Source organism: Salvia hispanica, chromosome 6, assembly GCF_029641045.1.
Source record: "Salvia hispanica isolate PSC_SH4W2 chromosome 6, Shi_PSC_v1, whole genome shotgun sequence".
Taxonomy (NCBI): domain Eukaryota; kingdom Viridiplantae; phylum Streptophyta; class Magnoliopsida; order Lamiales; family Lamiaceae; genus Salvia; species Salvia hispanica.
The window spans coordinates 38183830-38198125 of record NC_142697.1 but is presented as its reverse complement, the minus strand read 5'-3'; the positions used below and the strand labels follow the sequence as shown (position 1 = coordinate 38198125).

The window sequence follows — 14296 nt, the reverse complement described above, 5'->3', positions numbered from 1 at the left end:
TCATAATATTTAATCACAAGCAATTATAACAACCGAACGGAGGCTAAATAGAATAACTCTTATTTTTCCATCATGATTAATAGTATTTTTCTGTACTTCTTCAATTCAATTGAATATTATATTAAATAACAAAAATTAATAGTTTAATCAATATTTATAGTGTCCATGAATTAATAGTTTTCATTAAAAAAATTTATTGATATTTAAAAATCTAAATATTAAATTTAATTTTATAAAATTAAATCTAATATTGAAAAAAAAAAATTCAGTGAAGTATAACAAAATGGAAGAAGAATGATAATTTTGAAATAATATCAAAGTTAGTACATAACTAAAATAATATCAGATTTAAAATGTTAAAAGTGTTACAAGACCAAATTGCCCAAACCCCCCAAAATAATATCAAAAGGTATTTTCGTACCAAAAAAAGCCAAAAGGACCAATTTCGAGATAAACCCTTAGTACAGGGACTATGGACGAGATAAACCCATAGTCTAGGAACTATTTTTGTAGTTCACTCCAAACTATAAAGTCTATGGGCCCATTACTCTCTAAATAGTATAATGTATGAATGGACCCATAACTCCAATAGAATTTATAATTGCATTCACTTTATAAGGATTTCAATTTCTCAAGCTGTTTTAATTTCTTGGTGATAGAAATTTGGGTTTAATAGGTAGTACAATCGATTTGCTATGCTTGTAACCAACTAAGATATCGCCGGCATAATTTCATAACGGATCCAATTCTTTTTCATAAACTTGACATATGTAGGCATCTGGTATAGAGCTTCTATTAAGGAAATATTAATATGCATTTTTTTCAAAAATCCAAAAACTTGAGAATCGTGCATCATTTTCCAGTTTATCTTATTCGGCAATAGGGCATGGAAAGGAACCTTTACCGTACGTGAGATGAAATAGACGTGTTTTACCGATTAAATTGCGCTTTATTATTTGTGCATTAATTTTCTTAGTAATAGAATCAATGATTTAGACTTTATCATCTGTAATTCTGTATATTGTTTAATTAGACCGGATAAAGTATTAATTAACTATAGTATTTTACTAAAAATATACTTGAAATAAGGAAAAATTATCATTTAAATAATTAATTTTGGTTGATTTTTGGTCACTTTTTTAACTTTCAAAAGTAAAAACTAATTAAACCTACCTTTCACAATTATCTCATATTATTAAAAATTCTAATGAAATTTTTTATGACTTTGTACCTTTCACAATTATCTCGTATAATTAAAAATTTTAATGAAATTTGTTATGACTTTGTATCTCTTTTCATTATACCTTCACCAGTCACCACATGCACCATAGTAATTAATTTCATTTTTTTTGTCAATCCAAATTACTCGTCAGCATTAAATGAACAGCCCACAGGCCAATATCTTTGACATAATCCATATCTCGTCGGGCAGAAATGGACAGCCAACTAGGCAACTACAGTAGTACATATTTATGAACGATTTTTAATATTAATATATAAATGTCGGTTGATTGGAGAAGAAATAAAAGTTTAGAACTATACTAATTTTATGACTTTAAGAAAGAACAAACAAAATATTTGTATTCTTGAAATGGTCAAAAGTCAACAACTATACTAATTTTTTGACATTAATAAAAGAAATTGTGATGCAATGATTCGATCGAATTTGGACTTGAGACATTCAAAATCGTAATAATTCAATCCATTGGCATTAACTCATCCCCAAACAAATACTGAAATATAGTTAGATTTTGGATAAGAAAAATAGATCTCACGACGTAGATAGCCATCATGCAACTTTAATTAATTAGAAATTATTGGCTTTGTGGAGGAGTTGGAGTGAAGAGTTGGTAAAGCTATTTTCGTCAAAATTAATTAATATTTCGTGGTTTGAAAAATCAACATGCTAGTTATAGAAAGGATTATATAATATATAATTAAAAATTGTCAACCAATGGTTGTTTTCATGCCATAATCATACCAGCGAATAATTTGCCATAAAAAAAAGATAAACGTATAGGATAATTAATGCATGGTGTTACTCCTATAATAGATGGATAGCTAGTCAAATAGAAAAATATGATAGTATAATGTAAAAAAAGAGAAAAACACAAACCTGATGCGGGCGTAAAAACAATTCGTAACCTAAAACACGCTATGATTAAGAGAGTAGATTGTTTTGAAATACCAAAAAAAAAAAAAAAAGTGGATTCAAGGAGTTATTTTTGTTGTTCTAGTTTTAACATGCATCATTTCTAAAGATAAAAGGGCATATCGTAATGTGAATCTTCTAGATTGAAGACTCATGAATTTGCCCCGAACTTATTCTTGTAAATAAATCCAACAAATAAACAAGATAAACCAAGAAATGGAACAAGAAAAATAGATAAAAGGATAGATGATGGATTAGTGTTATGATTTAGGTGAAGAACAAGAAAGAAATCCCAAAGGCACTTTCACATACAAACACCTAATGGCTCCACAAACTAGCAACACAAGAACTAGCAAGCATACCTTTACAATCAACCTTAGCCCGGCAAAAGATCGAATGCAACCCGAAGGAATTTGATAAGTCTTCAAAAGATGAAGAAGGTGAGCTCTCAAATATGGAGAAATAGTCTCTTACAAATATTCAAAAGCTGAGAATGAAAACCCTACAAAACAGTATTTATACTAAAACAAAAGTAATAGGGAAAATAGTCTTTAAAATCTTAAAAAATGGCATTTTCGGGCAAAACGCCCGGCCCGGGCGTTTTGGGGCCTTTCCCGGGCGTTTTCTCTGTGGCCGGGCATTTTTGGCAGTTCTGCGCGACTTTCGTCAAACGGCCATAACTTCCTCATCCGAGCTCTGATTGAGGCGTGTAAGGTACTCACGCGAAGCTCTTTTGACGATATTTGGACATCATTTTGATAGGAAAATTCTGGTTTGAGTCAGACCTCCGAATCCGGCTTGGCTCCTTGTCATATCTCCACCTTCTTTTCGGACCCCAATCAACCCATGGCCCTCGATGTCGTTGCATCCTATGATTGTGAATACCCGGATTCACATCATCCTCTCCTTCTTTGTGAAAGGATTTGTCCTCAAATCCGGTTCTTCGATTATTCTCTAGGACACCCGAATTCACATCATCCCCTCCTTCTTTTGAAGGATTTGTCCTCAAATCCCGATCAAGTTCACCTTGGGAAAGAGGTGATTCAACTTGACCTTGCGTCCATGAGTTCATCACCGGTAAGAAGTCACTCGGTGCATCCACGACTCGAGGTTCACATTCCAATCCTTCCAATTCCTGTCTCAAAATGTCATCCAAGAGAAAAGACAAGTAATAAGAGTTAGTGAAATAAAAGTCATTCTCCCCACCAAGGGCAAAAATGATAGGGTGGTTTAGAGCCCTCCCATGGGTGATCTTAGAATCTAAAAAGCAACCTTTTTTTCTCACATGCTTGTGGTTTTTCTCTCTTGAAAGTGTTGATTCACACTCACCCCACCACTCTCTCTTGACTTTTGCATCTCACATTTTCGCCTTTTCTCACGCTCTATTTGCTTTTGAAGCATGCTCTCATTTTCTAGCTTTTGCTCTTTCTCTCGATTCCCTCTCAAGTGCTTATTCCCATTATCAACCTCATGTGGCTTTGGTTCGTTGTTCAAGATTTAAAGGGCATTTAATGGCTCACTTCCGTCCCCGGCTTCCACTATGCTAGACATTCCATCATTGAAAGTTGGGCGAGCGTTTTCTCCATGTACGGCCGTGGAAGACTCTTCATCATCATCGGCAACAAAATCCACTCTATGCTTGACATGCTCTTTAACAAAGTGGTTAACATCGCCACACTTATTTTGATACAAGCTCTTTGAAGTAGTGAAGTTAGATAACAACCACGATGAAACCTTCGTGTGATGGCTAGGATGAGATCGGTCCACCTTCTTTGGTGGGATGCTTATTCGGCTTGTGTCATCACCATAATTTCGAGGGCTTGAGCTCTCCCTTGATTTACTTGAGACTCCCTCTCCTATTAACCACTCATGCACCTTAAGATGACCATGATCATTCATCCTCTTAGAGTTAGACTCTTCATGGAACTTTGGTACTTGTTCCCTTCTACTCCCTCTATCAAGTCCATCATCGTGATACCTTGACTTGTAGTCACTCCTATCATGTCTCTCTCGGTCACTAGGTGCTATGGAATGGTTATGCCTAACTCGATCTCTTATGAGAGATATATTCTCATGGTATGCCGTAAATCCCTCTTGCATAGAATTCATGATTCCCCGCGCATCGCGCATCTCCTTCATGATTGAGGAAAACATCTCTTTGAGGGTGTCGTCGGATGTGGACGCGATGTCGTCCCCATCCTCCCTTCTAGGCGAATTGTGCTTAGAAATCCTCGTACGTGGTGGCATTTTCGGTACCTACAAAGAAGATAAAGAGGACTAGGGACACATCCCTTTTGTTAATAACACAAACAACGCACACACCCAAGAATGGAGACTTTAGTTAGGAGCTCATTTCCCAACCCACAAAGTATGTCCCCAATTCCGCAAACTCACACCCAATGTCTCTCGGAAGGTTTAGAGATTTAGTGGCTAGATACTCTCCCTCACTTGCTCTCGATGATGTAATCCCAAGGGTTGCACAAATAGCACAAACAAGATACACAACTAGGCAAGTGAAAACTAGTCCAAGAAGCCATAAGATTAGTGAAAGTAGGGAGCTAAGCCAATGGGACAAATTAACAAACACTTTGTGTGCACAATTTCACCCAACAACAATAGACCCAACAATTGATGTAATTTCGGCCTACAACTTTCCAACAATCAAATTGACATACCCAAGAACACATATATCAATTTATAGCAAAAGCCCATGGATAGGATTTGAGATCTCTCTTTTTTTTTTTTTTTGACAATTTTCTAACAATTTTACTCTTTGAAGAATTTTTTTTTTCTCTTTTTTATTTTTTTGCTTACAATAACAAGAACCAATGGCTCTTGATACCAAAAAATGTGAATCTTCTAGATTGAAGACTCATGAATTTGCCCCGAACTTATTCTTGTAAATAAACCAAACAAATAAACAAGATAAACCAAGAAATGGAACAAGAAAAATGGATAAAAGGATAGAGGATGGATTAGTGTTATGATTTAGGTGAAGAACAAGAAAGAAATCCCAAAGGCACTTTCACATACAAACACCTAATGGCTCCACAAACTAGCAACACAAGAACTAGCAAGCATACCTTTACAATCAACCTTAGCCCGGCAAAAAATCGAATGCAACCCGAAGGAATTTGATAAGTCTTCAAAAGATGAAGAAGGTGAGCTCTCAAATATGGAGACATGGTCTCTTACAAATATTCAAAAGCTGAGAATGAAAACCCTACAAAACAGTATTTATACTAAAACAAAAGTAATAGGGAAAATAGTCTTTAAAATCTTAAAAAATGGCATTTTCGGGCAAAACGCCCGGCCCGGGCGTTTTGGGGCCTTGCCCGGGCGTTTTCTCTGTGGCCGGGCATTTTTGGCAGTTCTGCGCGACTTTCGTCAAACGGCCATAACTTCCTCATCCGAGCTCCGATTGAGGCGTGTAAGGTACTCACGCGAAGCTCTTTCGACGATGAAGATAATGGTGGTCTTAGAACAGAATTTGGACATCATTTTGATAGGCAAATTCTGGTTTGAGTCAGACCTCTGAATCCGGCTTGGCTCCTTGTCATATCTCCACCTTCTTTTCGGACCCCAATCAACCCATGGCCCTCGATGTCGTTGCATCCTATGATTGTGAATACCCGGATTCACATCATCCTCTCCTTCTTTGTGAAAGGATTTGTCCTCAAATCCGGTTCTTCGATTATTCTCTAGGACACCCGAATTCACATCATATCGTCTCGAAAGTAGCAGCAACGCAAATGGAGCTTTGGCAAACTAGTTGAATAGGATGCGAGAGCTTGAGCTCGACGTGACTAGTCAGAGCCCCCCACGAGGCTCACCCCGTTGTAGAGCCACGCAGTACTGTGATGTCTTGAATTTTTCTAAGAAAGGATTACAAACAATTTTCCATTTATTTTTGTGATGCTTTGACCCCCCATTCTATTGGATGCAATTTCTTGATTTAGCTTACGTGATTTTAGCGTAGCACGCGTATTGTTGGCTCTTCCTATTTATTAATTATACCGCTATATATTATTAATATTATTATTATATTTTTTTTAGTTACTAACAAGTGTTAAATTGTAAAAATGACAACAAAATGTATGATTGTTGATACTTAGAAAAAAATACAGTTACACCAAGCATTTACAATAACATTATTATTGAATCTTATACCAACCAGACAACTAGTATAGAATCATCCGATTATATGTTACTAAAAGGAAATAAATATTATATAGACATTTTGATTACAGTTTACTAGTAGTACTAATCATTAGTGAGGCTTGCAATTGTCCATATCATGTTAGTTCAATATGATCATCGCCTCAATTCCATTTCCACCACACTTGGAATCCATGAAATAAACCGTATTCATGAGCGGAAACCAGCCCAGTCCGATCCAAACCGGTTTTCCCAACCCGAAATCCACCTCATAACCCGGAAACCCAACCAAACTCGAAAAACCCAACGAAACCACCTCGTTACCAATCAAATCCGCATTCTCTTCCAAAAAATTCCTACCCCCTCCGTCGACGGCCTTCACGGCTTCCCGCATTTTCCGGACAACCTCAGCGCCGTCGTCTCCCGCCCCCGGATTCACCCTCGACATCCCTAATATGTTCCCGAAGCTATATTCCGACATTGGCGGGTCGACCCGGCCCCGTAGGTTTACCATATGCGTGAACGCGCATGTTTTACCCAGGTCGGATCTCACCGTTATGAACCGGGTCCATATAAAAGCCGTTAAGGCCTCGGACCGGCTCGGCCTCCGCCCTCCGCCGGCTGAGTACGCGATCTCCGACTCCGGGAAAGTGAAGATTCTCACGACGTGCTCTTCTTTCGCCAGCGCCGAGGCGGTCACGTCCACGGGAATATCCCGTGGCGGGAAATAGGTGGCCGCCTCGAACTTAGGCGGCGGCGTTGCGCCGCCGGTGGAGGAGGAGGACCAGGCCTTGGCTAGCATGAAGGCGGATAAAGCGTCTCCCACCTTGTGGGACATCGAGATTGCGACGGCGACGCCGCCGCAGCAGAAGTAGGTGGCTTGAACGGCCATGCAAAGGCCTAGGGTTTTTGGGGGGATTGCGAATTTGTAGGTGTTTTGGGGGTGTGGATTGGTGACGGCTTGAGAGCGGGTGCAGTTGGCTTCGGCTTCGGCGAAGGGGACGCCGGCGTCGTTGCAGTCGACGTAGAGGATGCCGACGAGGCGGCCGGCGAGGGGGTAGTAGAGGGAGAGGGTTTTGGAAAGGGATGTTTTGAGGTGGTTTGAAAATTGGGATTGGGAGATTTTGGGGTTTGATGAGTAAAAGTAGACGATGGGCATCAAGATGGGTGCAAACATTTGATCAAGAAAGGAAAGGTGGTGTTTTTGGAGAGATTTTGGGGTTGGGGAAGATGGTTTGATGGTTTCAATCGATGTTACTTTTGTTTCAATCTCCATTGTAAAACGGATTTTGATGGCTTTTGATTTTCTTCTCACAACAATGTTAGAAGTAGGAGTATTATATAGTGGCAACCTCCAAACGTCTGACTATTTAAATTGAAAATGTTGACGTCTTGATCATTAAAATATAAAAGGTGCTTGAACTTGCTCTGTGAAGGCAACTCTAGTAATATAATACTCCCTCGTACGTATCCCTATTAATTGTACAATAGTGGAAATATTGTGGATTTTGATAAACTATTTGACATTTTAAAGAAAAGTGTGAGGAATTCTATTTTTTATATATATACTACTCCCTCCATCCATGAAATATTGTCCAAAGTTTGGCTCGACAAGGGTTTTAAAAAATGTGAAAAAAAATGAGTTGAAAAAGTTAGTGGAATAAGGATCTCACATTTATATATTAGTTTCATAGTAATATGCGAGTGTAAAGAGTTAGTGGAAAGTAGGGTCGAATTACTTATAATAGAAAAAAATAAAGTGGGCAATTTTTGATGGACGAACTAAAATGCCAAAATTGAATAACATTTCACGAACAGAGGGAATATTAGTTTTATATTATGAATGAAATGAATTAGTGAAATAGGAAGTCTTATGAAAATAGTTTTATATTATGAAGTCTTGTGACACAAAAGTTTAAAATATACTCCCTCTATCCCATTAGAAATGAAACGTTTGCTTTTTCACACATGTTTTGAAAAAATAATAATAAATAGTTAAAGTGGAGAAAAAATAAAGTAAAAAAGAGAATAATATAAAGGGAACTCTCCTCTACATTATTCTCTCTCTTACTTTATTTTTTCACCACTTTAGTTATTTATTATAATTTTTCCAAAACAAGTGCGCAAAAGTAAACGTTGCATTTTTAATGGGACGGAGGGAGTATTATTTTATGTGTTAAGTGGAGAGAAAAAATATTTTTTTTAATATTAATATAAGAATTTTTTCTATAAAAGAAAATGTGATATTTTTTCAAACTAAAAAACATCCAAGATTAAAGTGTGGTTATTAATTGGGAGTCAACTTGTGATTTTAAATATTTATATGAGCTACAAGATATATTTTGCTGAAAATAGAATTTTTAGTTATAGTCCATATTTTGGTAATAAAATAGGTGGACATAAATGAAGTAGTGCACGTGTGGAAGTGTAAGAAGAACAACAAGTGTATACGTGTCTAGCTAATAGAGAATTAAACATACATTTGTAGTATGACATGGTCAAAAATTTCATTGGAATATATAATTTAGTGTAATTATAATACATAAGGGGAGTGGTCATCTAAAACCGACGGAAGGAGACACATGAGTTTATGTATATGCATGTATACGAATTTCTTAAAAAAAATAAAATGAGAGAAGTGGAGAGAGAAAATAAATTGTTGGAGAGGATATTTGTTTTAAAGATATTTTTCAGAATTAGAGTCATAAATCGGGAAGCAGGAATTTGTGTTCGGTAAAATTATTTATTTAAGTAAGGTTTGTATAAATCTTATTTTAAATTTTATAGTGTTGATTTAGAGTGAATATAGAGATTATATGAGGTGAACTTGATATAGCTATATCTTATTGGACAATGGTGGTATAATATGATATGAGTATATGATTGGTGCAATGGATGTATTTATATATTTTATTAGAATTATTTGGTGGGATATGATATGGATATGAGATTAGTACAATGAATATGTTTTACATATGATATTGAAAGTACGTGAATCATGTGAATTAAAGAGGATCTGTGACGATCTTGCTCTGGATCTGAAATTTTAGAAGTAAAATACAGAGGGACCTTCGGTTCAAATATAGAGGGACCTATGAGTCTAATCGAAGGGTCATAGAGGAATCCTGGACAGATACCAGACTTAATTTGTCACAGAATAATAAATGGAATATGCATATGGATATTAGTTTGTTAATGATATTTATTGCTCCTGGTTATATATACTGCTTAATAAATATATTTGATATTTGTGTGGTCTGAAATTAAATGTGAAGTTTACATACACTGAGTTGTGGTTCATTTAAATCACTAGTATTTTTTAGATAAGATATCAATGATGTTTAGTTAACATGAGTTATGCGAACTCAACGTGTTATCAGAGTCGGCAGCGGACACATTATGTCAACCTTCTCCTTTTGTCATTTTTCATGTAGATAAACATATACTCCCTCCGTCCCGCTTTAGCAGTCCCATTGACTTTTCTGCACTCGTTTTGTAAAAATGATAATAAATAGTTAAAGTGGAGAAATAATAAAGTAAAAAAGAGAATAATGTAGATAAGACTCTTCTCTATATTATTCTCTTTTTTACTTTATTATTTCTCCACTTTAACTATTTATTATCATTTTTACAAAACGAGTGCAGAAAAGTCAATGGGACTGCTAAAGCGGGACGGAGGGAGTATCATATAGAGTGATGAGAGAGTCCCACTATAGTTCAAAATATTTTGAAATACGTATCTGATAAATTATGGTTTATGAAATTATTATGATATATGGTGTTTTGTGTTCTTAATATTTGGTTTAATTGTTCCAAAGTTGGGAGTTTATCATTATAAGAGAATACATAATATAATGAGGTTTGGGTGTGACAACTCCCTCTGTATTAAAAAAAATAGAAATATTTGAAACTGACACACGGATTTTAATGCACAATTGGTAAAGATAATGAGAAGAGAATTGATAAAGTAAGAGAGAGGAAAGGAAAAATGAGTAAAGTAAGAGAGAGGAACAGAAAAAGTAGTGAGAGCAGAATTAGTGGATTGTGGGGTCCATGTCCTAAAATAGAAAGATTCTGCAATTTCTATTTTTATGAAACGGCCCAAAATGGAAATAGTTACTATTTGTAAAAAACTGAGGGAGTAAAATATAACATCTGCGTATCAATGAAGGGAGAATTGTCCATTTTATTTTATTCTCTCAGTAAAATAGACAATGCTTGATCTTCTCTCTTGTTGGATTCAACATAAGACCAAACCAAGAAAACATGTACTACCTCTATCTAAAAAAAAACGGACTAGTATTACCATTTTAGGCTGTCCACCAAAATTAGACCAATTTTTAAATATAGAAAGTTTTAAACAATTAAATACTAGTATTAATAATATAGACTCCTCAATCCACTAACATTAGTACTTCCACCACTTCTCTTCTCTTTTTTATTTTACCAATTGCATATTAAAACTTGTGTCATTCACAATCTACTCTGACTTTTGTGGACGAAGGTAGTAGTATGATTGATGCTTAATATAAAATTGCGAGACAAAAAATTTACGTGGAGAAACAAAAATCGAGAAAGACGATGAGACCAGAGTCTAGATATCTTCCACCATGCATATAACATACGAAATTCTCCCTACACTCTAGAGGAGAAACACAAATCTCAAGTTTTAGTAACTTGAAAAACACAAAAGGATTGAGCTACAATTTTAAGGGAATTAGGAAAAAAAATCCATATGATATTTTCTGACCCTTTCTTCTCTCAGAAATTTATAATGCATGCATTCACCAAACTCTCCCGTTTTCTATCCCACTAGTTGCTAGTGAAAATGAGCTCTGTTATAAGAGAGTTGAGCTTTTCCTTTTATTCTCGTACAGCCGCCCTAGTAGTAGAAGAAGAAAACTCATATAGGTGGCTTAAAAACCCATAGAATACTTTAGTGCTAATATATACTGCAATTTGCTACTGCCATTTTTCTTTCCTGCATTAATTGCAATAGGACTTCACCAACTTGATATATAGTCAAAGATGGTGTAAGGACTTGGTAAGCATATGAAGTCTAACTCATGTAGAGTGTCGATTCAAGGAGCCCTTTTTGTTGCTCTAATTTGACCTCTGATTCAAACATATATAGGTAAACTTGATAGTTTGGCTTTTCTATAATGTATGCATCAAATTTGTACAATCTATATATCTAGAGAGTAAGATCATAAAATACAGTCATGAAATTAATTCACATAAATTACATTCAATCAATTTAAGGAACTGATATTTTGTTAATGTTCCAATTTCCTTGCAGTGTGTTGGCATTTGCCTCATATCTCTGTTTTGATCAAAAGCATATGGCTCGAGATGGACCTTTATTAACCAATTGAAAATTGTGTTTTTTGTCGATCTAGGATATAAATGCTTCTTTCAAAATTTTATATGCATCAGATGTATAGAATGCCGCAAAAGACTAACCTATTAGGAGAGAGAGCTCATTTGGTCTATATTCCCCACACCAGTTGTTCTCACAACCGATGTGGGAATTGAGCCGTAACAACTGCCTTCCCCGGAAAACTCCTCCCAACGCCCCCCCGCCCCCACAGCGTCTTACACTCTGACCTGTGATTCATTTATCCTCAAGCAGGACAGCTTTTCAACCATATGTTATGTTATTCCTTTCTTACTACATGGAGTATTAAATTTTGGCCTAAGAGCATCCGCAATGGTGCTTAGGCCAGCCATAGGCCAGCCATTCTCTCCCCTGCCACGTCAGCAACACTAAAAAAATCACCTGTCACATCAGATTTAGGCCAGCCATAGGCCAGCCGCAATAAAAATAATTCAAAATATACTACATTTACGGAATTAAAATTACGATTAAAATACGGAATTAAATTTACGACACATATACGGGAAAATTCATTAATTGCATTTAAAAATGTTACATAGATAAAAAAAAATTACATGCATAATAAAGAAAAAAAACTATCGCCGTGCAATCCTCCGTGCCTACAACTCTTCAATTATATCCTTTTGGAGTTGAATATGAGCATCCACTTGGCGCATGTTGGCAAATTCCTTGAGTCGGTCGGCTTCATCGAGAGGTACCCCCTGTCGTACACTAGGGGTGGCCGTTCCGTGGCTTGGACCGGCTTCATCGTCACTGACCCAACTAGTCAGTTGCACGCCTTCGTCTTCGACGATCATGTTGTGCAGGATAATGCAGGCGTACATTATCTCGGAAACGCATCCGACATCCCACAAACGCGTTGGACCCTTAATTGCCGCCCATCGAGACTGGAGCACACCAAATGCGCGCTCCACGTCCTTGCGCGCCGACTCCTGTCGTTGCGCAAAGTAGGCCTTCTTTTCATCACTTGTTTGTCGGATCGTCTTCACAAAGACCGGCCACCGAGGGTATATCCCATCCGCCAAGTAGTAGCCCATATCATGCCGGTTGCCGTTGGCCACAAAAGAGACGGCTGGACCGACGCCCTGGCACTTCTCGTTGAAGAGGGGAGACGAGTTCAGGACGTTGAGGTCGTTGTTCGACCCGGCTACCCCAAAATACGCATGCCAGATCCACAGCCGGTAATCAGCTACGGCCTCGAGGATTATCGTGGGGTTCTTTGACTTGTAGCCGGTCGTGTAGGCCCCCTTCCAGGCAGTCGGACAGTTCTTCCACTCCCAATGCATACAGTCTATGCTGCCTAACATCCCCGGGAACCCATGCTTCTCCCCGTGCATCTGCATCAAATTCTGACAATTTTTGGGAGTAGGGCTTCGAAGGTACTGCTCACCGAAAATGTTGATCACGCCCCCACAGAACTCCTTCAGACATTTCAGGGCTGACGACTCACCGATGTGGAGGTACTCATCCCACATGTCTGCCGCGCCTCCGTAGGCCAACTGCCTGATTGCCGCCGTGCACTTTTGGATAGGGGTGTGGCCGGGTCTGCCAGCCGCATCGTGCCTGAAGCGGAAACACAGATATTGACGCTCCAATGGCCCAACGATGCGCATAAACAACTCCCTGCGCATTCTAAAACGCCGCCGGAACATGTTGGCGGGAAACCGCGGGTACTCTGCAAAGTAGTCCTCGTACAGCCGCTGATGTGCAGCTACGTGATCCCGATCAATCACTGCTCGGTGGTGGACAACTCGTGGAGGGCGAGGTATCGCCTGCTGTTCCACCATACGCATGTACCGCTCCATCCCGCGGTTCATGTAGGCCTCCATAGCCTCGTTCATCCTCCGTTCGTACTCCTCAGGATCCACACCACTACCACTACCACTACCACTACCACCTGCGTTACTCATCGTTCGATGATGCTCTTGTACAGAAAGTTAGAGAGATAGAAAACTCGTTTTAACAAGTGGTGCAAATGAAAATGAAACGAAAATCGCGTTTATATATGATTAAAAAAAAAAAAAAAAATGAAAATCGGCGCTGGCCGATCGGGCCTCCACAATGGCGGCTAGCCGATCGGCTAGCACTTCGGCCAGCCCACGCCGATCCGCTCGCCGAAATCGCCCTCGCCGGTTGCAATGGTTCGACTAGCCGATCGGCTAGCGCGACGAATCGGCTAGCCGGTCGCTAGCCGACCATTGCGGATGCTCTAATGTTTAATTTGTTTTCTAGTACTAGGAGTATTTAAAGATGTCCTTTTTTTTATAATTAACCGTTTTGAGGAGCATAGACAGAGGCTTTCACGAATCACGAGGGGAGAGAGAAGAAGTCTGCGTATTTAAGTACACCTCTAGGCTCTAGACGAAGTTTTTAAAACCATCTCCAATGCTAATTTAAAATTCAAAATGGATTAGATAATTAGTTTTAATAATATACTAATTTTTAGATTTACACTAAGACAAATTTAAATTATTTTTTAAAATTTTGCAAGAAAATATTCAATTTAAATTAAAATTTAGTGTAAATTGTTGAATATTTTTATACACATTCTAATTTTGGAATTAATAAATACTACTAGTCCAGAGCAC

The 14296-nt window shown here is 37.7% G+C and overlaps 1 protein-coding gene across 1 annotated transcript; it reads right to left on the bottom strand.

Moving 5' to 3' along the window:
• Positions 1–6291: 6291 nt before the first annotated feature.
• LOC148923761 (vinorine synthase-like) lies at positions 6292–7606 on the bottom strand. The gene has a single exon (XM_089059840.1). The coding sequence runs from the start codon at positions 7584–7586 to the stop codon at positions 6453–6455; it is 1134 nt and encodes a 377-aa protein (XP_088915966.1). The 5' UTR covers positions 7587–7606; the 3' UTR covers positions 6292–6452.
• Between the last annotated feature and the right edge of the window lie 6690 nt (positions 7607–14296).